We start from the raw sequence: 26,839 nt of genomic DNA, 5'->3' as shown, positions 1-26,839 counted from the left end.
TGTCATGGAAACACATGCCATCCTATGAACATCCTAAATTGTTCATAGGATGGCAATTGCTAACGGGTAAAATAGAAATAAAAATACAGCCCAAGCGAGGTGGGGAAAGAAGAAGAGGTAAATGGGGAAGCGCTTGGATAAAAGGCGAGAAGGATGGCGTTAAAGGAAGAAGGCGATGGCACACAGGCACGCATGCGCACACCAGACACTGCGCCCTTGCAGCCCCAGGCGGGCCCCCTGGAGATCTTACCTGAGGCCCCGGGCCTGTGGCTGGGCTGGCCGCCCTGGAGCAGGCTCTGCTGGAGCAGGCTCAGGCACTCCCCGAGGCAGCTGAGGGTGGCAGCGGAGGTAGCTTTCAGGAGCAGCAGGTCCTGGTCCAAGGCAGTGAGGGGCCCGGACCCCGGCAGAGACTCGATGGCGTGCACCAGGCTCTTCTGCTGTCCTTCCACCTGGGTCATCATCTGCAGAACAGGACGGCAGGGAGGAGATGAGGGTCGGAAGTCCTTCCTTCCACAGGCCGGGAGCCAGCGCTTCAACCACGGGAGCGGATCAAAGTTCAGGGAAAGTGGTGAGAGACAGCATCACACCCAGACTACCTGCGGCGTGAGATGCAGCTCGGAGGGTGCTCGATGCACCTCCGCCCTGGGATGACGCAGGCCCGGGTGAAATCGATCCAGGTCCATCTACCCAAAGTCACGCCTCTGCTGTTTTTTATTGCTTTTTTTTAAACTTTTATTGAGATATAATTGACATACAATAAACTGCATGTATTTAGTGCACAGTTTGATATTTTTTTCTTATTAGTAATGTATATATGGCAATCCCCATCTCCCAATTCATCCGCCTCTACAGTTCTGATCACAAGAGGGTTTTAGAACTTTAGAGCTGAAAGCGACCATCAGGGCCACCTGGGTGTATCATTTTACAGCTCTTCGGAAGGTAATAATAAATATATACTAAAAGTAGAAGTTTTGTGACCAACTTTAAGGTCCCTGGGCCATGGAAGGTTATCTGAGACAGTGGACCCGCGTGGCTTTGCCTCAGAGCAACGTTAATTCCATGCTTTCCCTCCAGCTCCAATCCATCCCTGACTCCTTGGCAGTCCTATTCGAAGTTCAAGAAATAGAAGTGAATTCCGGGGCTGGCATTTGTGGGGGTGAGACCCAAGTGAAGCCAGTACTGACCCACTTCACCCTGCAAGAGCCCACGACTTCCTTAACACTGTATGTAGGGTGCTAGGAGGAGGAAAAAAACCAAGAATTCTAGAGCCAGCCCTGCTCCATGGCTGAAGCTGTGACAAACCAGTAACCTTGTGTTGTGGCCTGGCTTCGTAAGCTACAGTGTCTCCTTGGACAAATCAAGGAGAAAGGAACTCAAGAACTAGAAAAGGACTTCACTGGTGATCTTGTGAAGTTCATCCTCCTGTTTTACAACTTATCTCGCTGAACAAGACGATGAGCATGAAACTGCATGGCTAGCAAATAGACGGTCATGCTGAATACGGAAGAGCTAAAGCAGCCCACCCAAGGTCACAGGTCATTATCAGAGGCAGGAACCAGCTCCTGCTCTCTAGACTTTGGTCCACTGTTCTTTGAGCATCCCGCACAAAAGCTGTCCTTAATTTGAAGCAATAGTTCCTGCTTTGTCACTGTCATCCCTGGAGGGTCCTGGTTAGCATCATGATGCTACCAGCTGGGGAGAAGCAATACTTCTGTAAGGACCGCTGGACTTGGACACAAAACACCCTATGCTTGGGCTTATTTTTCTCTTTTCTTTTGAAGACAAAGATCTGCTATTTCCTATCACTCTGTGTAGTCATCTCCTTAAAAAAAAAAGCTCCCCCACTGCAATCTTACTGACCAAAATCAGTGCCATTACTTCAAAAATATTTTTTAAAATATTAACATTAAACATATTATACGCCCATCCTCTGGCCACGTAAATTATTTTTTTGCAGATTACAGAGGTTATACCTAGCCGTCTGGCTCCTGAAACAGTACCTGAGGCATAATAGGGGCTCAATAAGAATTCATTTCTCTTTCAGGTTTTTGCTGAAAAGCCACTGTCTCAGGAAAGCTTCCTGTGTTTGTCTGGTTTTATTTTTTTGGGCCACGCCATGGGACTTGCAGGATCTTAATTCCCCAAACAGGGATCGAACCTGAGCCACAGCAGAAAGCACTGAGTCCTAACCACTGCACCACCAGGAAATTCCCCAGCAAAGCTTCCTGAACCACATAATTTAAAAGCATATGTCCAAACCTGGCATTCTTGTCCTCTTGACCAACTTATTTTTCTCCATAGCTCTTACCACTTTCCAAACTCATTTGTAATGTACTTATTTCTCATGTTCATTTGTGCTAGCGTGAAAGCAGGCACCATTCTATCTGTGCTGTTCACCGATGGAACCCAAGTAAGTATCTGTTGAACGAACGAATGAACCCCCCAGGGTCCCTTTTTTCTCACTGAGGTGCAAGGGAATCCATTTCTGACACAAAGTCTACAGAAACCACTATGGTCGATGACGACAATATGGCTAAAGAGTTAGTAAAAATAATACCTCCATTATCAGCTTAAGTTCACCAGGAAAATGGTTCAATTTAACATCAGAAAAGATAAAATGTTTACATATTCTTTGATAGTCAACTCTACATGAACTGCTAACATTTAGGGAGAAGTCCATTTCGAGCTCCTTGTCATGGTCAGCATTTCTGTAAATTCCTACCATAAAATCTTATGTTAGAAAAGTAATGTGTTGAAAGGGAAGGAGAAAATATGATGATGGAAAGTATAGCATATTATGTTGCTGATAACACTGGACAATGCCATAATGCTTGAGAGAAAAGGTGAGTAAAATGAAGCCATTAACTATGGAATACACTCCTTTTTAATCAACAAAAAGAAGAACCGTATTCCAGTTATACAGTATAGGATACATACTTGTTATTTCACAAGCATAAAATATGATGCAAATCTCAGGTAATAAAAACACAAAATTGACTTCCAGAATATTCTACCCCATTACAACAGAGGCAGGTTCCCAGAGATGGAAGGCACGTATCTGCTCTCTAGAAAGTATTCAACAGTGTTTACTGAGAGCCTGTCACCAGCGCCAGAGGCAGGACGGCCTCCTAGGAGTGACGTCTAAACTGGCAGTGGGTGGATCTGACATTTACAATGACTGCAGAAGGGCTGGCACCGAGTGGGAGGGGGCAGGGGTGTCACACGCCCCACAAGTCAGGGCACAGTCCCACACAAGAACTTTCTTGCTCAAAATGCCAAGAGCGTTCCCCTGAATCACCCTGTGCTACAGGCACACTGGATGGATGGCAGCATCTGTCTTGGTCAACTGAGCACTAAAGAGCCCAGCACAGTGCGTCACACACAAGAGATGCCTAGAGATTCATTTTCTCCCCCTTTTCCATGTGATGCAAAGCACAACTTTAGTCTTTAAAGACACAATCAATGCCAACCTTTGCTTTATATTATCGTCATCAGGCTCTAAAAGAAATTGAACGAACCCTGAAAGCAACGCAGGACTCCCACCCTCAGTGCTGTATATCACGGTTATCACTGCTCTAACTTTTCTCAGACTGGGAGGCACTGATGGCGAGCCTTCATCAGACTTGGGAAGAACACATTTTAACTGTTTCCATGTCTACTTTTAATGCAGGGCAGATATGAGAAGACGTCGTAAAGCTGTAGGCGACAAAAACACCAACAACAAAGTCTCAAAGCAGCTCCTCTGCCCTGCAAGGTTCCCACAGCCTCAACACAAGACTGAAACACAGCCAGCGACGGCCACCAGCCTTTGAGCAGCTTGAACCACTGACTACATAAGTTTTAAGTCAGAGCTTTAAACGCTTCTTCTGAAGCACATCATCAACCATGCGTGGTGTTTAAAAACCAAAAAGAAAAAAAAAAAAGGCACACGCTTCATTTCTTCTGGCATCTGGCTTCTATAGTCACGGTCATCGTCATCTTGTTAACATAGGTGCAAAAGGGGACCCCCATGAAGTTTCAGAGATCCAGCCCCTGGAAATGTCAGCTCTGAGGCTGTGAAATAGACTAACTGCAGGTCAAATCCAACTTCTCAGGGAAGGAAAAATTCTATGGTCCGCTTCTCATGGCACAAACAACAGCATATGAGCTGCAAAGTCAAAGCACAGGCTAATGCTGAGAAAGTCAGTGGCTGCAGATTTTATTGTTTTCTTTCAGCGAAGCTGCAACCAAAGCTGAAGGCAAAGACCACAACCAAGATGATATCCAGCGAAAGAGGGAACTGAGGAGGGGGCGGCAGCTACACGCGCCTCGACAGCCTCAGACTGTTCTGACCTGCGACGCCTGGTGCAGGTTTTGAGAGGCACCAGAAAGGTCCAGTCCTGACACGCCAGACATCAACGAATACCAGCTCCTCACTCATCCATCCGCCAGGAACCAAAGCATCCGTATCACGCGCGGATTTCTCATACTAACGTCACCAGGGCTGCCGGCCTTGCTTGGCACAGCCTCCCGGGCTCACAGACTCCCCGGGACCGTCAGTAACTCAATCCATCTTGCCTGGAAGGAGATCAAACAATGAGATGCCAACGTCAAGGTGGCCTTGGTTTGATATTTCTCCTCAGCCTGGTGGAATTCCAGAGCCCCTGCTAAGTCTCCCAGCTGGCTCAGGGATCAGTCCTTGGCTAACTCAGGCACTTTTTTCACTTGGCAAAAGTCATCACCCAGGCTTGAAAGCCAGGCTTCAAAGACCTCAGAACCAAAACTAACTAACTAACTAAAACTAACACTTTCTCTCTCGCTCTTTCTCTCTCTCTCACACACACACAGAGCTTACTATCTCCATTAACAGAGATTTACTATTCAACCACCTCTTTAGCCTTACTTTAATATTCCAGACTCCCCACCCCAGAAATGGCTTGACAGCTCATTACAAGAGCTTCCTGAAGTATCCATCGGCTCTTTAATGGCAGCCATCAATATAACAGTGTACACCCGAAAATTCATTCAAGGCCTTGTCTCAAAATCCTTGCCTCATTTCCACCAATCCTCAGCCGTTGTCTCTTGATCCCGATCAAGTCCCTATACTGTCAACCAAACGTCTAATTCTCAGAGCCTGGCACTGCCCACTTGGCTGCCCCGTGGAGGTGGAGGTGGTATTTCCCCTACCACGTGAACAATAAAGCCCCTTTGCCTTGTCACCAGAGGGTGTTGGTGGCATCTGGAGAGGCGACATTCCAACCTCTACAGCCTTTCTCTGAGCTTCTGAGTGTTGCGAACCCAGTCAGTCCTGGCCTCACCTGAACAATTTCTCCCTCTTGCTGAGTTACTTCCCTGACTCTCCACCCGCCTCCTGCACTTCCTGGGCTTTGCCTGTTGTTCTGGCTCTTGGCCAAAAAGTTTCCTTGAAGCAGGGTCCCGGGTCCCCTTGCACCACCTCACATAGGCCAGTCCTAAAGATCTCATGGACTCCCAAATCTCTCTGCAGGCTCATCAGGTGAGCAGACAAAGAAAACCTCATCGAGGGGGCAGATCTTCAAATCCACACTTCTCAGCAGGAGTAAGAGAGTGACGGTGACGATAAGGAACAAGGATGAGCAGGAAGAAGCTGGATCCCTCTCCACTGGGGGGAGGCTGTGGGCTACACAGATGAGGTTACAGACAAAGAGGAAGAACCAAGTGACAAAACACAGGACGAGTACAGAGAAACCAACGTAAGGAACATAGTTCTCTATACTGTGAACCAAGAGAAACCCAAATTCCACATTTTAAAGTCTCCAATGTCCAAAGAACCTCCCGTCTCCTAGGCAGAGGAGTGGATTTTGATGGAGTCACTTTTGCCTGGGCATACGTAAATTTAACCATCTGAAATATAGGCCTTCATCATCTTGTCATCTTTGTTGAGTTTTTCACATAACTAGTAACATGAGCAGTTGAATTTTAAATTTGGAAGCCTAAACGGTAGTGAAACTTTCTTCAGAGATATTGCTCTGAAATTCAACTTTCAATAAAAATGTTAATTGAACCACATATGGGCAGCTTATCTTTGACAAAGGAGGCACGAACATACAATGGAAAAAAGATAGCCTCTTCAATAAGTGGTGCTGGGAAAATTGGACAGCTACATGTAAAAGAATGAAATTAGAACACTTCCTAACACCATACACAAAAATAAACTCAAAATGGATTAAAGACCTACATGTAAGGCCAGACACTATAAAAGTCCTAGAGGAAAACATAGTTAGAACACTCTATGACATACATCAAAGCAAGATCCTTTTTGACCCACCTCCTAGAATCATGGAAATAAAATCAAGAATAAACAAATGGGGCCTAATGAAACTTAAAAGCTTTTGTACAGTGAAAGAAACCATAAACAAGACAAGAAGACAACTCTCAGAATGGGAGAAAACACTTGCCAACGAAGCAACGGACAAAGGTTAATCTCCAAAATATACAAGCAGCTCATGCAGCTTAATATCAAAAAAGCACATAACCCAATCCACAAATGGGTGGAAGATCTAAATAGACATTTCTCCAAAGAAGACTTACAGATGGCCAACAAACACATGAAAAGATGTTCAACATCACTGATCATTAGAGAAATGCAAGTCAAAGCCACAATGAGGTATCACCTCACACTGGTCAGAAGGGCCATCATCACAAAATCTAGAAACAATAAATGTTGGAGATGGTGTGGAGAAAAGAGAACTCTCCTGCACTGTTGGTGGGACTGTAAGTTGGTACAGCCACTATGGAAAACAGTTTGGAGGTTCCTTAAAAAACTAAAAATAGAACTACCATATGATCCAGTAATCCCAGTACTGGGCGTATACCCAGAGAAAACCATAATCCAAAGAGAAACATGTACCATAATGTTCACTGCAGCACTATTTACAATAGCCAGGACATGGAAGCAACCTAAATGTCCATCAACAGATGAATGGATAAAGAAGATGTGGCACATACATACAATGGAATATTACTCAGCCATAAAACGGAATGAAATGGAGTTATGTGTAGTGAGGTGGATAGACCTAGAGTCTGTCATACAGAGTGAAGTAAGCCAGAAAGAGAAAAACAAATACTGTATGCTAACACATATATATGGAATCTTAAAAAAAAAAATGGTACTGATGAACCCAGTGACAGGGCAAGAATAAGGATGCAGATACAGAGAATGGACTGGAGGACATGGGGTTGGGGAGGCAGGGGACGAAGGGGAAGCTGAGACGAAGTGAGAGAGTAGCATAGACATATATACACTACCAAATGTAAAATAGCTAGTGGGAAGTTGCTGTATAACAAAGGGAGATCATCTCGATGATGGGTGATGCCTTAGACGGCCAGGAAAGGGAGGGTGGGAGGGAGTCGTGGGAGAGAGGGAATACGGGGATATATGTCTAAATACAGCTGATTCACTTTGGTGTACCTCAAAAGCTGGTACAAGAGTGTAAAGCAATTATATTCCAATAAAGAGCTTTAAAAAATGTCAATTGAAAAAAAAAAGTGGGAAAAAAGGAAAGATCTCCCCCAAATGGACCATTAGATCTTTAATAACCTGACTGCATGCCTCTGCAAACTTCTATAAAAGGCCAGAGAGTAAATATTTAAGGTTTTGCAAACCACTGGGTCTCTGCGGTGACTGCTCAGCCCTGTCCCTGCAGCTTGAAGGCAGGCAGAGTCCCCGTGTCAACAGATGGGTGAGGCTGTGCTCCCATAAAACTAGCATTTGACTCATCTCAGTTTAGGTGTCAGGTAATTCTTTTTTCTCATTCTAGGTGTGATTTTATTGGTTCTTGGAGTGCCTGGTGATTTTTGACTGTATCCTGGACATTTTGGGTATCATGTTAGGAGATTCTAGGTCCAATGCGAATTTTCTTAGGAGGCAGTAACATGCGTAGGTTGAGCATACAAGCCCTAGCCAAGTTTTACAGCTTGTGGTTTCAATGACAATCTAACTTCAGAGACTTTGCAGTGCTATTTGATCTGCTTGGTGTATCGCCTGTCCCAGGGCCTCCACTGGTCCCTGCTGGTCTGCCCAAGAGTCCAGACCTCCCGGACAGGGGGCAGGTGCCTGTTTTGGCAGGGTCCCCCTCACCCTCAGCCCTGGTGGGGAAGGGGAATCTCAGACCTGAAGTCATTTTTATGCCTTGGGGCAAAAATGTTTGCTTTCCTTTCTAAGGTATAGAAGTGCAGACATCCTATGTCCACTCCCAAGTTGAAGGCTGCTTCCTAAGCAGATCTAATTGGCCAGATGGAAGGGGTCCCAGCACCAGCCTTTCATCTTTTTGATTACAGAATTTAGTCTCTCTTTTAGAAAATTGACAGGAGAGGAGCATTCATCATTTCTAGATTTTTACCTACCTTCTGGATTTAAACCCACTTTGCTGGACCTCATGGGGTCATTATTGAGACTGACTGTTACCAGATGACTTACGCCCTGACTCTGGATCTCTCTGTCCACCCCTCCACCCCCACCGCTGGGAGGCAGGGCAGACTAGTGGCATTTTTAGTTCAACATTCTGACATATGGCCTTTATCACATGAGACTAGGGGGACAGAAATGAAAGAAAAGAATGGTTGAAAGACCAATGCAGAGATGGACATCCTGGTCCCTCCACAGTTTCAATAAGAGAACATGAATGTTACCAAGAAGTCTCCGTGTTATTTATACAGCAGCCCATGTCATCCAAGGCAAAATTCTGAACTTCACACACACATACTCAGAAACACTCTCTGAAAATATGGGGATGAGTCCCCATATATTTTTTTAAATATTTATTTATTTATTTATTGGCTGCATTGGGTCTTCATTGCTGCACACGGGCATCCTCTAGCTGCAGTGAGCGGGGAATACTCTTTGTTGTGGTGCACAGGCTCCTCACTGTGGTGGCTTCTCTAGGCATGTGGGCTTCAGTAGTTGCAGCTCATGGGCTCAATAGCTGTGGCTCGCGAGCTCTAGAGCGCAGCTTCAATAGTTGTGGTGCACGGGCTTAGCTGCTCTGTGGCATGTGGGATCTTCCTAGAGCAGGGATTGAACCCGTGTACCCTGCCTTGTCACGCAGATTCTTAACCACTGTGCCACCAGGGAAGCCCTCCCCATATTTCTTAAAATCGGATTCTCTTCTGTCATATCTTCACGTTTGGCTTTTCTACAATCATTTCCTCACCCCACCTCAGTAAATACAAAATGCACATTTTATCTTTACAAACTCCCAAAAGACAAACCCATACGGAAATGTTCAAGAACTATGAGATCATAAACAGACAAACAAACAACCCAATCCCCAACATGGGCAAAAGACCTAAATAGACATTTCTCCAAACAAGACATACAGACGGCCAGTAGGCACATGAAAAGATGCTCAACGTCGCTAATTATTAGAGAAACACAAATCAAAACTATAGTGGGGTACCATCTCACACCAGTCAGAGTGGCCATCATCAAAAAGTCTACAAATAACAAATGCTGCAGAGGGTGTGGAGAAAAGGGAACCCCTCCTTCGCTGTTGGTGGGAATATAAGGTGAAAAACAGTATGGAGATTCCTCAGAAAACTAAAAATAAGGCTACCATATGATCTAGCAATCCCACTCCTGGGCATATATTCGGACAAGACTCTAATTCACAAAGATATATGCTCCCCTATGTTCATAGCAGCAGTGTTCACAACAGCCAAGACATGGAAACAACCTAAATGTCCTATGACAGATGAATGGATAAAGAAAATGTGGTGTGTGTATATACACACACACACACACACAATGGAATACCACTCGGCCATAGGAGTCACTGAGGGAGGGGATATGGGGATATATGTATACATACAGATGATTCACTTTGTTGTACAGCAAAAACTGGCTCAACAGTGTAAAGCAATTATATGCCAATAAAGAGCTTTAAAAAAAAAGAATACATATATATACATATACACATATATGTACAACTGAGTCACTTTGCTGTACAGCAGTAATTAACACAACATTGTAATTCAACTACACGTCAATAAAAAGTAAATAAAAAGTAAAAAAAATTATAGAAGAACACAGGCGCTCCTCGTAGAACTAAAGATGATGAACAACCAACGCTCAGAAAGGACAAGAAAAGGGCTGAGACCTGGGGGCTCTCAGCCATGGAAGCCTGAGGACTCCCTCTCTAGGCGCCGCCACGAAGGGTTCCAACTTGCTTCCACATGTGCGAGACGCCAATCACATTCTTCCAAACTCTCAGGAAAGAAAGTATGACTGGCTGTCACCAAGGAATTTCAATCCTTGCTGCAATCATCTATGGCAAAGAGAAAGGCTCTCTGCAGAGGTCAGCAAGTTAAAATCTGGTCACCAGGGTGGGCCCTAATCCAATATGACTGGTGTCCTTAGAAAACAGGGAAATGAGGACCCGGACAGGCACAGAGGGTGGAGGAGAGAAGCCGTGGGGGAAGCTGATTTATAAGCCAAGACCTGGAACAGACCCTCACAGTCAGAAGACACTAACCCGCCAATGTCTGGACGGAGGGCTTCTAGCTCCCGCATCTGGAGACAAAAGTACCAGTGGGTGGTACTTTGTTACCGCGACCCCAGAAAGCTAATACACACAGCACAGATGTCTTTCCATACATCTCACTGCAGTGGCTGCATCACGGAAGAGCTTTCCACTCCAAGCAAAGTCAACCCTGACTCTGGAGCAGAAGCTCCTTGCGTGCAATGTCACCATCACGTCCTCTCATGGAACTTTTGCTAAAGGAAAACTGAGGTGGAGAATGCATTTTCAGAATAAGGTAACAGAAGATGATGACACAAAGGTTAAGAAGCATTTTTTTTTTCATTCCATGTGTCTGTATTGAACGTTGACAAGTTGGTAAGGAGGGCTGCCACGTACAAAAGGAATCCTCTCTTATCTTGTTCTCAAAGAAAACGCCGCAGGCCAACAGAAGGGGTCAGGAAATAACCACCTTATTCATCCCTCATTGCTCTGCACCCTCGTCCTCCCTCGTACAGACACAGACACGGCCCTGGCAGGGTGCAGAATGTGATAACCTCGCGGCCACAAAGCCCCCCTCCCCCCGCGTGAGGCCCACAGCCCAGGCTTTGGCAGAAGCTCCACCCACTGCTGGTTTTCATTATAAATATCTTTCTCCTATCTTTTTTTTTTTTTAACAAAAGCAATACTTGTCACAGAAAAAAAAAACCCCAAATAATAAAATAGAAGAAAAACATACCCACAGCACATCCCAAACTAGAGAAATAAACGTTAACATTTTAGGACACACGCTTACGCCCGGTTTATGCACATATATGTACTTTCACTTTTTACAAAAGTGGTTGCCCCTCCTAACACTGCTCTTTTATTCCATACGCCATGCTGAATTGTGACGGCACTACTTCAGAGACGGCACATCATTCCAGCACATCAATGGACACAACGTACTGCCCAATTCTCTACTGCTGGTCCTTACCATGAGGTCTTTATTCTGTGACAAATTATAATTCCGCAAACTTCTCTGTAGGTAGATCGCAGCATAAATTTGTAATGATTTTCTAAAACTCCTAGAAAAGGTATTGCTGAATTTAAGGGTATTTAACATTAATTTTTAAGGCTTTTGAGAAATACTGCCAGCTCATCATGGAAAAACAATTGTTATCAATTTGTTTTCCCTCAGCTATGCGTGAACTGTCCTTTCTCAGCACTCTCTAAAAGTCATCTTTTTTTCATAACCAATTTCAAAGACAAAAAAACTCAAAAAATGAAAACCAGTATTTTTTTTTTTTTAATTTTAACTCATTGCACATGTCCCTGTATACTATGGGGCTAAAAAAAAGGTTAAGAAAGACTTCCCTGGTGGCGCAGTGGTTAAGGATCCGCCTGCCAATGCAGGGGACACAGGTTCGATCCCTGCTCTGGGAAGATCCCACATGCTGCAGAGCAACTAAGCCCGTGCACCACAACTATTGAGCCCGTGCTCTAGAGCTCGCGAGCCACAGCTACCGAGCCCATGTGCCACAGCTACTGAAGCCCGAGTGCCTAGAGTCTGTGCTCCACAACAAGAGAAGCCACTGCAATGAGAAGCCTGTGCACTGCAACAAAGAGTAGCCCCCGCTTACCACAACCAGAGAAAGCCATCACGTAGTAATGAAGAGCCAAAGCAGCCAAAATTAAAAAAAAAAAAGTTAAGAAACTTCCACATCCAGCAACTAGTGGTAAATAAGCCCTAGAGACCTAATGCACAGTATAATGAATATAGACAACCATATTGTACTATAATCATCAACCTTGCTAAGTGACTAGAACTTAATTATTCCAACCATTACAAAGAAAGGGTAACTATGTAATGTGACAGAGGTGCTAAATACTGCTACAGTGGCAATCCTATTACCCTATGTCCATGTACTGAATTAACATGCTGTACACCTTAAATTTACACAATGGTATATGTCAAATATATTTAACAAAAAAGAAGTTTCCAGGACTTCCCTGGTAGTGCAGTGGTTAAGAATCTGCCTACCAATGCAGGGGACACCAGTTCGAGCCCTGGTCTTGGAAGATTCCACATGCCTCGGAGCAACTAAGCCCGTGCACCACAACTACTGAGCCTGTGCTCTAGAGCCCTCGAACCAACTACTGAACCCATACACCACAACTACTGAAGCCTGCGCGCCTAGAGCCCGTGCTCTGCAACAAAGAGAAGCCATCGCAATGAGAAGCCTGTGCACCGCAACCAAGCCTGCACACTCGTTGCAACTAGAGAAAGCCCGTGCACAGCAACGAAGACCCAACACAGCCAATAAATAAAGAAAGAAGTTTCCATATCCAGTAAAGAAAATTCAAGCAAATAAGACTAAAGGGAGTCCAGAGACAATATTTCCTTCATCAAAGTGGAAGCAGCCCTGTGGATGGTGGGGTGGGTACTCGTGTAGGGCAGGGCACAAGGTAGCCCCAGCAATGGAAGGAAAGCTACACACAGCCCTGGACAGGGAGGGGAGGGATGACCAGGAGAACCAACTGGATTCAGAAAGCTCATGAAGAAGCCATAGCTCTCTCCTAAAAGGTCCAAGGACAAGGAAACAACGGGAAAATGTCTGAGGGACCACAAACTCTTCCTGGGTAACATCCCCAAAAAAGAAACCCTGACTCATAAACAAAGCCTGAACAATAAAGAGTAAGGATTTGTCCTGCAAATGGTGCGGAAATTTCACTCAAGTGTTTAAGCTTCTCTCAGAAGTCCCCTCATCAGAAACTGTTAAATATACACCACATATAAAACAAAAACTAAAATGCTGCTTCACTGATCCACGTCAGGAGGCTTCTGGTCAACCTGCCATTTCTCAGCAGACGCTGACTGGTTTATCGGGTTTTTATCTCTTGCAGAATGGAACCTTACAAACCAAAGATCAACAAGTATGAAATGAAACCACTTTCTTGAGTCTGCTTTACTTTTGTTCACACTCATATTCCATGCACATGCTTGGCCTATCTCAAAGAACCTCTGAGCTTCTGGATATGTAATCTCCATGTGGGGAAACTGTTTTATTTTGGGAGAGAAGGTTGTTCTACGAATTCCTGGGAAAACAAAACAAAACAAAAAAACAAGCCAACAGACATCTATAGCTAACTTCAGGTTGGTAGCACATACTTACCTCAAACTGGACCATAGCTCTACCTACTATGCCTGTCACTCTCTTTCAAAACTTAATTGTTGTTTTTAGTTCAAACATCTACCCAGAGCGGCAGATAAGAACATGACAACATAGTTCTCTTTTCCAGCTAAAATTAATTTCACTAGTGCCAATTATTTTCAGGAAAGAAATGCATCTCCAAAGGGTACTTGAAAGAGGGGGGGATATTGGACAAGAAAGTCATGTCTCCAGGCAAATGCTTTATGGCATCTGAGCCTTGGCAAATGAAACTCTGGAGGGACAAATGCATTTAGCAGGAATCTGCTTCATTAATCTGAAAGGGAAAATTATGGTAAGGGATAAGCCACCAGTAATTAATATTTATTGTATCCCCACTGGGTAAATGACACTGCAGTTACCATTTTACAGAGGAGAGGGCACAATGCCTGCACACAAACTGCTTACAATGTAATCCTCAAGGTGCTCAAACGTGAGCTAGAATAGTGTTATATGGTACACTTTGCTCTACAAAAGGGCTAACACCCCTCGCAGGTGCCTGCATTCGTGTGATGGAAATGAACTAGCCTGGGCCCATTCCTCTGCCTTCTCCACTCTTCCTCATGACTCTGGCATCTACTTCTTAAGAAAGTGCTAGAGTGTGTAGTCCATGACTACTATTCACATTAATAAACATGCAAAAAGAACTTATTATAATGATTTCCATATATGTCCATCTCCAGGGCCCAGCCTACTGATAGAATCAATCAGGTAATCTATGACCACACACACTGTGAGAAGGGCCGACAGGATCTTAGTCATCAAAGGACTCTATTAAGGGACTTCCCTGGTGGTCCAGTGGTAAAGAATGCACCTTCCAATGCAGGGGACGTGGGTCCCATCCCTGGTCAGGGAACTGAGATCCCACATGCTGCAGGGCAACTAAGTCTGCACGTCACAACGACTGAGCTCTTGCGCCTTAACTGGAGACCCCACGTGCCACAAACTACAGAGCCCACGCACCACAACTAGAGAGAGAAAACCCATACGCCACAACCAGGGAGAATCTCGCATACCACAACGAAGACCCAATGCAGCCAAAAATAATAATAATGATAATAAAGAAAAAAGGAAAGGACTCTATTCACAGGAGATGCCTGACAAATGCTGGATGGATGGGTAGATGGGTGGATGGGTGGAGGAGGAAGAAGGAAGACAGGGCAGTGAAAGGAAGGGGATTACGAGGGGGAGAAAAAGTGGAAGCAGAGAGGAGGAGGGGAGACTATTGACAGAGCAAGAGGGGCAGGAAGGACACAGCTCCCCAGTTTCGGGAAATGAGGACAAGCTGGCAAGGCCCTCTGGCAAATCCAAGGACTGCCTTCTGGTGCCCCTAGTCTGCTACTTCCACTCCAGGAATAAATATTTCCCCCTGTAGCCTGCGACCTTGGACCTTCAGCCTTGAGTGTTAGTCCTCTCTAGAGGACAGAGGGAGTGGGACATTTTAACTGCACATGAGACATCTCCAAGGCACACAACAGCGCCACGTTTCTTACAGCCTCTAAATTAATCTGTATGTTCCTGGCAAAAATAAAGCCCTACCCGAGTGGGCTCTAGGCTCAACCACAGAATATTTGTTTCCTGGTTATCTTTTTTGAAGTATAGTTGATTTATGATGTTTCAGGTATACAGCAAAGTGATTCAGTTATACATACATATATATTGTTTTTCAGATTATTTTCCATTATAGGTCATTACGAGATACTGAATGCAGTCCCCTGTGCTATACAGTAGGTCTGTTGTTTATCTATTTTATATACAGTAGTGTGTATCTGTTCATTCCAAATTCCTAATTTATCCTTACCCCTGCCTTTCCCCTTTGGCAACCATAGTTTGTTTCCTATGTCTGTGAGTCTATTTCTGTTTTGTAAATAAGTTCACTTGTATCATTTTTCTTAGATTTGACATATAAGTGATATCATATGGTATTTGCCTTCCTCTGTCTGGCTTACTTTACTTAATATGATCATGTCTAGTTGCATCCATGTTGCTGCAAATGGCATTATTTCATCCTTTTTATGGCTGAGTAGTATTCCGCTGTATATATATGTACCACATCTTCTTTACCCATTCCTCTGTCGATGGACATTTAGGTTGCTTCCATGTCCTGGCTACTGTGAACAATGCTGCTATGAACACTGGGGTGCATGTATCTTTTCGAATTACAGTTTTCCTCTTTTCTGGATATATGCCCAGGAGTGGAATTGCTGGATCATATGGTAACTCTATTTTTAGCTTTCTAAGGAACCTCCACACTGTTCTCCATAGGGCCTGCACCAATTTACATTCCCACCAACAGCGCATCTCTGGATTCAGTCTTACTCCTTCTTCAGACTCAGCTTAGACGTTACTTTCAGCAGGCAGCCTTCCATGATCTGCATTGCCCACAGAACACGCCGTGGCTGTAATTAAGCGATGTGCTATGCGATTAGTTCGTTCCTCTCTCTCACCCTTATGAGCCTCTGAGCTTTCATGAGGACAAGGACCGTGGCTCTTTTGTTCACTGTTGTTTCTCTAGCATCTAGGACGAGGCCTGGCAAACTGCAGGCAAAAAATACCAGTGGAAAGAATGCGTGAATGACCAGATGAAGGGGAGCACCCAGGCATCTCCTAAAGAGCTGGGAATGGCCGTTCTCCTCCCTTGCAGGCATGAAAGAAGACAAGGGACCTGAGACGCATCCACGTGAACTAAAGCCCAAACGCCATCTGCGTGTGAGCCTGGGGCCTTCAGAATCGACAAGGAAAGGAGGCACCATGCCAGTTCTGGGGTCAACAGGAGCAGGTTAACTGTTTTCCTGCCACATAACGTCAGAGAACTGCAGTGGTCAGAGGACAAGGCTTCAGCCTCTGCTCACTTGCCTCCCAGGTCTGACTGATCGTGGTCATAGAGAGTGTTTAGCAGCAAAGAGCAGAAACGCACCCAGGCTGGTTCACGGAAACAGGTGCACAGCATCACCCAGAAAGGACCACTCTCTGTCCTGTAGCAATGTCATGGTCTCTCTTCTCCACTGCTCCAGTCTCCATGGTCTCTGATGCCAGCACCTTCTCTCTCTCTCTTACTCACCTGAAAACTCCCTGCACTTGGACAAACCCCAGCAGAGGCCTCAGAGCCACACTGACCCTATCTCACAGGTCTGACTTCAGATTTGGGAGAAAGAAAACATGACGGGCTGGTCATGGGTGGGATGCCTGCCCCGGTCCAGCCAGCCGACACCAGGGATATGGAGAATGGTGTCATGTGATACCACAGCCCTGCACACAGAGACCTACCCCTGCAGGATGGGGTCTCTCCTCAACCCAATTCTCTTTGACAATGATTTTAACCTGATGCAGGATTCTGACATGCAAGAGATACAAGGACGCACACTCTTTACTAATACCTTAAAAACTCACCTCACAGGAAGATGTACGCCTCAACTGGAACATCAGTCAACGGTTTCATCCAAAACAGTTCGGTGGTGAGGTATTGCCCTAAACTTAATGCATGTGTGATGTGAATGCCACGCTTGCACAGCTTCCTGTCCGAGGGTTCTAGAAGTTTACTAACGTCTTATAAATGTGTATGATAATCACAAGTACAGAAATTGAGGCAGTGATTAAAAATCTCCCAACAAACAAAAGCCCAGGACAAGATGGATTCACGGGCGAATTCTATCAAACATTTAAAGAGCTAACACCTATCCTTCTCAAACTCTTCCAAAATATTGCAGAAGGCGGAACACTCCCAAACTCATTCTACGAGGCCACCATCACCCTGATACCAAAACCAGGCAAAGATGTCACAAAAAAAGAAAACTACAGACCAATATCACTGATGAATATAGATGCAAAAATTCTCAACAAAATACTAGCTAACAGACTCCAACAGCACATTAAAAAAATCATACACCATGATCAAGTGGAGTTTATCCCTGGGATGCAAGGATTCTTCAATATATGCAAATCAATCAATGTGATACATTATATCAACAAATTGAAGGATAAAAACCATATGATCATCTCAATAGATGCAGAAAAAGCTTTTGACAAAGTTCAACATCCATTTATGATAAAAGCTCTCCAGAAAATGGGCATAAAAGGAAATTACCTCAACATAATAAAAGCCGTATATGAAAAACCAAAAGCCAACCTCATTCTAAATGGGGAAAAACTGAAAGACTTCCCTCTAAGAACAGGAACAAGACAAGGGTGTCGTCCACTCTCACCATTATTATTCAACAAAGTTTTGGAAGTTTTAGCCACAGCAATCAGAGAAGAAAAAGAAATAAAAGGAATCCAAATTGGAAAAGAAGAAGTAAAATTGTCACTCTTTGCAGATGACATGATATTATATATAGAAAACCCTAAAGACTCTACCAGAAAACTGCTAGCACTAATTGATGAATTTAGTAAAGTAAGCAGGATACAAAAGCAATGCACAGAAATCTCTTGCATTCCTATACACTAACAATGGAAGAGCAGAAAGAGAAATTAAGGAAACTCTCCCATTCACCATTGCAACAAAAAGAATAAAATACCTAGGAATAAATCTGCCTAAGGAGGCAAAAGATCTGTATGCAGAAAACTTTAAGACATTGATGAAAGAAATCAAAGACGACACAAACAGGTGGAGGGACATACCATGTTCCTGGACTGGAAGAATCAACATAGTGAAAATGACCATACTACCCAAAGCAATTTACAGATTCAATGCAATCCCGATCAAATTACCAATGGCATTTTTCACAGAACTAGAGCAAGAAATCTTACGATTTGCATGGAAACGCAAAAGACCCCGAATAGCCAGAGCAATCTTGAGAAGGAAAAATGGAGTTGGTGGAATCAGGCTTCCTGACTTCAAACTATACTACAAGGCCATAGTGATCAAGACAGTATGGTACTGGCACAAAAATAGAAAGGAAGATCAATGGAATAGAATAGAGAACTCAGAAGTAAGCCCAAACACATATGGGCACCTTATCTTTGACAAAGGAGGCACGAACATACAATGGAAAAAAGACAGCCTCTTCAATAAGTGGTGCTGGGAAAATTGGACAGCTACATGGAAAAGAATGAAATTAGAACACTTCCTAACACCATACACAAAAATAGACTCCAAATGGATTAAAAACCTACATGTAAGGCCAGACACTATAAAACTCCTAGAGGAAAACATAGGCAGAACACTCTATGACATCCTTTTTGACCCACCTCCTAGAATCATGGAAATAAAATCAAGAATAAACGAATGGGACCTCATGAAACTTAAAAGCTTTTGCACAGCAAAAGAAACCATAAACAAGACTAGAAGGCAACCCTCAGAATGGGAAAAAATAGTTGCCTATGAAACAACGGACAAAGGATTAACTTCCAAAATATACAAGCAGCTCATGCAGCTTAATACCAAAAAAGCAAATAACCCAATCCACAAATGGGTGGAAGACCTAAATACACATTTCTCCAAAGAAGACATACAGATGGCCAACAAACACGTGAAAAGATGCTCAACATCACTCATCATCAGAGAAATGCAAGTCAAAGCCACAATGAGGTATCACCTCACACTGGTCAGAAGGGCCATCATCACAAAATCTGGAAACAACAAATGTTGGAGAGGGTGTGGAGAAAAGGGAACTCTCCTGCACTGTTGGTGGGAATGTAAGTTGGTACAGCCACTATGGAAAACAATTTGGAGGTTCCTTAAAAAACTACAAATAGAACTACCATATGATCCAGTAATCCCACTACTGGGCATATACCCAGAGAAAACCATAATCCAAAAAGAAACATGTACCATAATGTTCATTGCAGCGCTATTTACAATAGCCAGGACATGGAAGCAACCTAAATGCCCATCAACAAATGAATGGATAAAGAAGATGTGGCATATATATACAATGGAATATTACTCAGCTATAAAAAGGGATGAGATGGAGCTATATGTAATGATGTGGATAGAACTACAGTCTGTCATACAGAGTGAAGTAAGTCAGAAAGAAAAAGACAAATATTGTATGCTAACTCACATATACGGAATCTAAAAATGGTACTGATGAACTCAGTGACAAGAACAAGGACGCAGATACAGAGAATGGACTGGAGAACTCGAGGTTTGGGAGGGGGCGGGGGGTGAAGGGGAAGCTGAGACGAAGCGAGAGAGTAGCACAGACATATATATACTACCAACTGTAAAATAGATAGTCAGTGGGAAGTTGTTGTATAACAAAGGGAGTCCAACTCGAGGGTGGAAGATGCCTTAGAGGACTGGGATGGGGAGGGTGGGGGTGACTCGAGGGAGGGTGGAGGGGGGGAGTTGAGGGAGGGAGGGAATATGGGGAAATGTGTATAAAAATAGATGATTGAACTTGGTGTACCCCCAAAAAAATTAAAAAAAAATAAAAGAGAAAAAAAATGCATATGATAAACACCCAACTCCAACTGAGCTCAGAACCCCCACCGCTCTTTTATCCGTGAGACCACCTCCTAACGCAAGGTCAGTAGGGTCCCCCAGGCTAAAGAGGGTTTAAGAAGAGACAGGGGCTCAATCCCCGTCCTCTCTCAGCTCACACCTTTCCCGAGACTTTCCAACATCTAGCCGACAACCCCCAAGCTGTGTTACCTATTTCATCCTATCAGGACCATGGGTCTAATGCAGCCATTAACTTTGTGGAAATTAAAATTAGCACCAAGGAGTTCTGGGTTTTCCGACATTCACCAACGTTCCCTCAACAGCCCTCTGGAGTTTCCCCTATGCAGCTGTGATGAAAACAGTTCTCTTTTTCATGGGAATACATTCTTCTCTTCCCGTTACTCAACCTGAGAGAGAAAAAGAAAATGTCTGGCTCTGGCAATGACCTTGGGAAAGTACAGGATCTGAAAACCAAACAGAACTATGTGTAATTCTCACAGGTGGCCTGTCTTCTCATGACCATCCTACCTACTCAGCCCACTGGGCACCCCTTGGCTTTCTCTAGGTTACACCTTGCCTGGAAATCCTTTCCTCCTCACCCCTCATGGTCAAGTCCTACGAGGTTTCCAATGCCCAGCTCCTGAAGCTCTTCACATCTCCCCGGCAGAAGTCACCAGTCAGCATACCCCCAGCCCCCTCCCACTGCCCACAAGCACTCGCCTTTTCTCGTTTCAGCTCTTGAGGTCTCGGGAGCAGCCCCCCACCCGTGTGCCCTTAGCACCTGGCTGGGGTACCAGTTTTCAATGATGCTCTCGCTAAATGCATTCCCAGGCTTTGGCCCAATGCATTCAGGTTCGTTATTCTCCAGGGAAAACGCTCTGCTTCAGCTGTCATATTTGTGTCAGTTGTTGGGGCTGCCTAATTTGGGCTAAGCCGGGCATTTACAGAAAAAAAAAAATGCATTTTCTTCTTCAGTTCAGAAAATACTTAGACATGACTATCTCCCCTTAGGCCCACCTGCGTACTATTAATTCACAGCTTTACCCTAACCTTTAGGGAAATGTGTAATATTAGTGACTCTTCCAGATACTGTCTCCTGTTTCCCACCTGGAAAATAAACACAGGCTGTAATTCTTCCCATAACTACAATGTAAATACGTATTTCATCAATTGGCTTTATTTTCATGTAAATTTAGTAGCAATAAAAGGTAACCCTCAGGATGAGGAAATACTCATGCTTCTGACTGTATATGTCCGCCCCACTCCAAAGCATCAACAAACAAAAAACTGGGAATTCCCTGGCAGTCCTGTGGTTAGGACTTGGCGCTTCCACTTCCAGGGGCCCAGGTTCGATCCCTGGTCAGGGGACTAAGATCCCACAAGCCATGTGGCAGAGCCAAACAAACAAAAGACTACTTATCTAAAAAATGCCATTCCTTTAGTAAAAGAAAAGTTTAACATACTGCTTCAAACTGAAATGTATGCTAGATTTTAATAAAGCTGCATTTATTCGGGGAACAATTTCCTCAGCTTTGACATTGGCTAATCTGAAGAACAATGACCACTTTTTACCCTCGCCAGTGCTGCCCCCTGCTGACAGAAGAATGCACACCTCTGCCGAACACTGCCGCCCAGCCTCAAAAATAGTGGCTGCAACAAAATAAGCCCAATATCACTTATATGTGGAATCTAGAATACGGCACAAATGAACATATCTACAAAACAGAAATAGACTCACAGACACAGAGAACAGACTTGTGGTTGCCAAGCGGGAGGGGGCTAGGGGAAGGATGGAGTGAGAATTTGCGGTTAGCAGATGTAAGCTTTTATATATTGAATGGATAAACAACGGGTCCTACTGTGTAGCACAGAGAACTATATTCAATATCCTATGATAAACCATAATGGAAAAGAATATTAAAAGAGTGTATGTATATGTATATATAACTGAACCACTTTGCTGTACAGCAGAGGTTAACACAACACTGTAAGTCAACTATACTTCAATTTAAAAAAAACAATTAATACTGATAACCAAAAAATAGTAATAATAAGCCCACTGGCCTACCGGGTTCCAAGCTCCACGGAAAAGAGGAAAGGAGCAAGAAGATTCCAAGAATGGACAGAGAAGACAAAACGTGTACATACAAAACCACCAAAACAGTATCAAACTTTACTGTTAGTTTATAGAGTGCGGACTGTCCAGACGAACAAGATTCTGGGAAGCGTGAGGCCGATGAAGACAAAGGCACCATATAGGTGAGTGGTTCCCAACCTTTCACGCTAAGGAACACCACCTCGCTCTGCATGGACTTCTTGCTTTCACTGATTTGTGCACATAAAAAAACCAGAGCACTCAGCAAACGTTCATCTAAATCCAGCCAAGAGCAAAGGAATATAGATAACTGCTTGGCTTCAGCTGGGGAATTTTACAATGATGAAAAAAGCTCACAGATCCCCTAAGAGAGAAGGTTCTAGAACCCATGAACCCTAAGGTGCTTTCTCAACAGGCTTCTCAGCAGGTCTGGTGCCCACAAAATGGATTCAGTGACAGGGCTGTGTATGCCTTCGAGCATTTTGCTCCTGAAGAAAGAGTCCTTAACTTCCATGAGATTCTCAAAGGCACTTGTGGCCAACAGTAAATCAGTCAACAGACAAAACCGAAGTCTGTAGGCCTACGAAGTCAGTCACCCGGCACAGATGAGGTGAAGGGTGCAGAGAGACATTCCAGGGGAGATGCCAAGCTCTCCCATTCCTATCCTGAGAGGCTTCCATTCAGATTTAAATTGAAGAAAACAATACCTTTTTTTTTTTAAGTAAAAAATGTATCTTTGCCTTTGTTTTTCTCAAAAAAAATTTTTTTAAATCTATTTTTCCTTTCCATACTAACTCCATCAGACTCTAATAACCCCACATCACTTCCCTTCCACAGTTTGCCAACTAAAAATTGGCACTTGCCATCTGGCTCTACGTCACAAGCCACGGCAACCTCTGTCCTTCAACACACCCTGAAAGGAGTTCAGAATGGAGTCAGGAATAAGGCCCTCTGTGCGCTGGGAGAAACTGGCAGAGCAGGTCTTCAGATAGATATTTTCAGGAGATTTTATGAGCCCAGTTCTGACATCTCCTTACACCTAGAAAAGCACTAACATCACTGACGGCTGCTCCTCGTGACTAACCGCGACCTTCTGCCACAATGGGTGCCGGACGGCATTTACCTCCCTTCACTAAATCATACATAACAATGACCATCCCCCCCACCTCTCTGGAGCACACGCTCAGAGCCATCTGAAATATTGTCTCCCAGGCTATAGTCCTCGTTTTGCCCCAAATAAAACTTTACTCACAACTCTCACATTGTGCTTTTTTTTTTTCAGTTGACAAATTTTAAAGATTAAAAAGAAAACAAAGGCAACCACAACAGACCAGAACTCTTAACCATTTATCCTGCACGGTCAGTTCTCCTTGGCACTGAACAGGTCAGCCTCTGTTTACAAGACTGGTTTGAGAAACAGGAGTTTATCATCTGACACTTGCTATGTTACAACCCAGAGAAACTAGTCAGCTGAAGAGCCTGCAGGCACTAATCTGAGCTCAGGGCATGGAAAGTTAATACTATGTAAATAAAAAGCGCACATACAAGCTCCTACCTAGTGAATCTGCTTATTGGTGGAGGAAGCGCCTTCCCCAACACCCCCACTCTAGGAAGCAGAAGAATTAAGTATGGTCTGAGAGTACAGACTCAGGACCACTTACTACGTGTGACCTTGGGCATGGGGTTTACTTGTTTCTGGGCCTCAGTTTCCTCACCTGTAAAATGGGGCTCATGACGGTGCTCATGGCAGAAGCACGTGCAAGGGGTGAATTAGCCCATAACCGTGAACTACCAACACATGGTCCTGAGCCGCAGCAAGAGTCACACATGTGTTTGCAGCTGCTGCTCCCCCACTCCTGTTATGACCACCACGACTGTTATCCTGCAGGTTAAATGAGATTACGTGTAATGAGCTGAAAACGGTGATAGGCAAACAGGACATGCTGAACACATCAGTAGGGATGGTGACGATGAGCGCCAGTGGAAAATAAACACAGATAGGGAATCTCTATCCTGTGGTTTCTGCCAGACCATCATGAAATCTGTTTCAGAAGCAATATAGTCAATGTCAAACACATTACACATCTCTTGTAGAACCATTTCCTCCCCTATTGGAGTCGCCGTCTCTGTTCTTAAAATATAACTTCACCAAATGAACTGCAGTCGACTCTTATTATTTGCAGTAGTTACATTCCAAGAAGTGGTCATGGGTGCTTGATTAGGGAATTCTGCACCAGCACTGCTAAAGGAAATACAGCGTGAGGGTCCTGTGAGCCCGTAGTGACATTCTGGTCCACCGCTAGGTCTGTCTGCCAAGGCCCTTGTAAAACAAGCTAGTTTCATTAGCATCAAAACCCAGCTTTTCCATATAACCCTTTTCTTGTAGAACACTTAGCAGGTATAGTTGATTCTCATTATTTGCAGTAATTATGTTCTATAGAGTCACCATGAACAGTGAATTAGCATAAACAGTGCTGAGCCGTTATTCCTGGGACGTGTGTGAATGCATATATATATATCTCACATAGATTATACTCTTAAATGGTGACAATAACTCATTCTGGTAGGTTCTATTTTCTTTATTTTACAGAAGAGAAAACGAGATTCAGAAGTGTAAGTCACCTGGGGTCGTCCCACTAACATGTACCAGAGCTGGGATTCACACCCCATCCAAGTAACCCCAGATGTCACCCCTCCCATCTCCATCCTCTGGTCATCTGTGCCACAGTGCTCACAGAGGGCAGAGCATCACCCTGCTGGACCTCAGCTGGGAACGTGTGTGTTGGGTGACAATTTTTTGATGTTCTGCATGTGTCTCCAAATGACTGCGTAGGCACTGTGAGTATCCATTTTGGAGTTTTGTATACATTTTAGCAAGTAGGAGAATTCGCAAATGCAGAATCTGTGAATAATGAGGATCAACTGTATGTTTTTCAATGATTAAAATATTTTGAAAGTCTAGAGGATAGACTGCATTTTTAAAAATTCTTCCTCAGTCTCCTATCTTTAGAACCTGTCCAATTTACAATTTAATATTTTTCACACCATATCATCTTCTGAGATACGTGAGCCTGCCAGCACCAGGTAAGAAGGGTTTACTATTTTCCTGACCCTGGGTAACATGACCACAACTGTCTTTGGCTTTCAGCCCCATGACAATGCTGCCCACTACGCTTTTTAAAAATCAGTCACCATCTCACAAATCCACAGATTTAGCTGCTTATCCATCTTTTCCATAGTTTCATCATGCCATAAAGATGTTCCTTTTGCATTTTCCAGAGTGGCCTGACATACAGATCGTCAGATTTCCTCTTCCTTTTTCTGGATATACCATATTTTTGCTTCCTGAACATTGAACTCACAGCCAACAGAGCTGTAACTCACACCTGAGTGAAGCTCACCAAGCACATGTTTTATCCATCGGGCATATCACAGCCTTCTCGCACTTAGCAACTCTCGACGGCACTTCAGCACTACACTTGGGGGCCATTTAAAACAGCAAAATCACTGACAGAAGCACAAACATGCCAAAAATGTAGCACTAAACAGACTGTGAGAAGCACACTTGTTTACAACGTGAGAGCTGAAACAAGAAGGCAGAAGGCTGCCTTGTTTGAACTCAGCTGGGGACCTGCACGTCAAGGGACTCCGAATTTTTTGCAGCATGTCCATGAATAACCAGGAAAGCATCTTGAGTGTTGATTCTCGGGTTACAGATACATTTCAGCAAGTAGGCAAATTTGCAGATACAGAACCCATGAAAAATGAGGATCAACTATGTTTCTGTGGTCTTGTTTTTTTCTTTTTTTGGCTGCACCACAGGGCATGTGGGATCTTAGTTCCCCAACCAGGGACAGAACCTGTGCCCTCTGCAGTGGAAGCACGGAGTTTTAACCGCTAGACTACCAGGGAAGTCCCTCAACTATATGTTTTTAAAGTATTAAAATATTTTGAAAGCCTACAGCTATCAAACTAATACAAACAAAATCAAAAAGGAAATATATATTCACTTTGCTGTACTGCAGAAACTAACAACATTGTAAATCAACTGTACACCAATAAAAATTAATGTTGGAAAAAGAGGAAAGAAAAGGAAAAGGATAGTGTTGTGTGTGAGCACAAGTGTGTGTGTGTGTGTGTGTGTGTGTGTGTGTGTGTGTGTGTGTGTGTGTGTGTGCGTGTTTCCGTGAAACCACTGTGCTCTATCCCTTTTTCCGGCAAATGTAGACAGCTGATTACTGAGAAAAGACACTTGTTATTCAGTGCTATCTCCACTTCAAAACAGACAGCTTAAGCTGACTCAATTATTTCAAAGTTCTGTGATGAACAGTAAATTGGAATAATCATGACCACTGCAGTTACTCAAGTTCAGAAAAATATGCTCCCAGACATGCCCCTTCAGCTTTAAAGGTATTGATTTTGATGTAGAAAAAAGCTTCTCAAAATTTTTTTTTTTACTAAATCATTCTCTGGGCAGCCTTTACACAACAGATTTTATTGGATTTCATAGTCCAAATCATCATTTTAGTTCCTAAATGATGTTCAACAATAGAGTCCTCTCTGCTACCTCTCAGTGGTGTCATTTCCTTCACAGTTCACAGAGGCAAGGTGTTTTTAAGGCTATTTAAAGTTTCTGGGTAGAAAACCTGGGAACTCATCCTATTAAATCTTGGCAGGCTTAACGTGGCACTCT

The 26,839-nt window shown here is 43.9% G+C and overlaps 1 protein-coding gene across 7 annotated transcripts in view; it reads right to left on the bottom strand.

Annotated features, from left to right (window-relative positions):
- Positions 1-26,839, bottom strand: part of OSBPL10 (oxysterol binding protein like 10) — a 312,125-nt gene that overhangs the window by 81,701 nt on the left and 203,585 nt on the right. For all 7 annotated transcript variants that reach the window (XM_057706433.1, XM_057706434.1, XM_057706429.1 and 4 more), the window contains one exon: positions 251-461. In XM_057706433.1, the coding sequence (XP_057562416.1) occupies positions 251-461 (211 nt within the window). The remainder of the gene's footprint in view (positions 1-250; positions 462-26,839) is intronic.

This window comes from Hippopotamus amphibius, chromosome 13 (assembly GCF_030028045.1).
Source record: "Hippopotamus amphibius kiboko isolate mHipAmp2 chromosome 13, mHipAmp2.hap2, whole genome shotgun sequence".
NCBI classification, from domain to species: domain Eukaryota; kingdom Metazoa; phylum Chordata; class Mammalia; order Artiodactyla; family Hippopotamidae; genus Hippopotamus; species Hippopotamus amphibius.
This window is presented reverse-complemented; position numbering and strand designations above follow the sequence as displayed.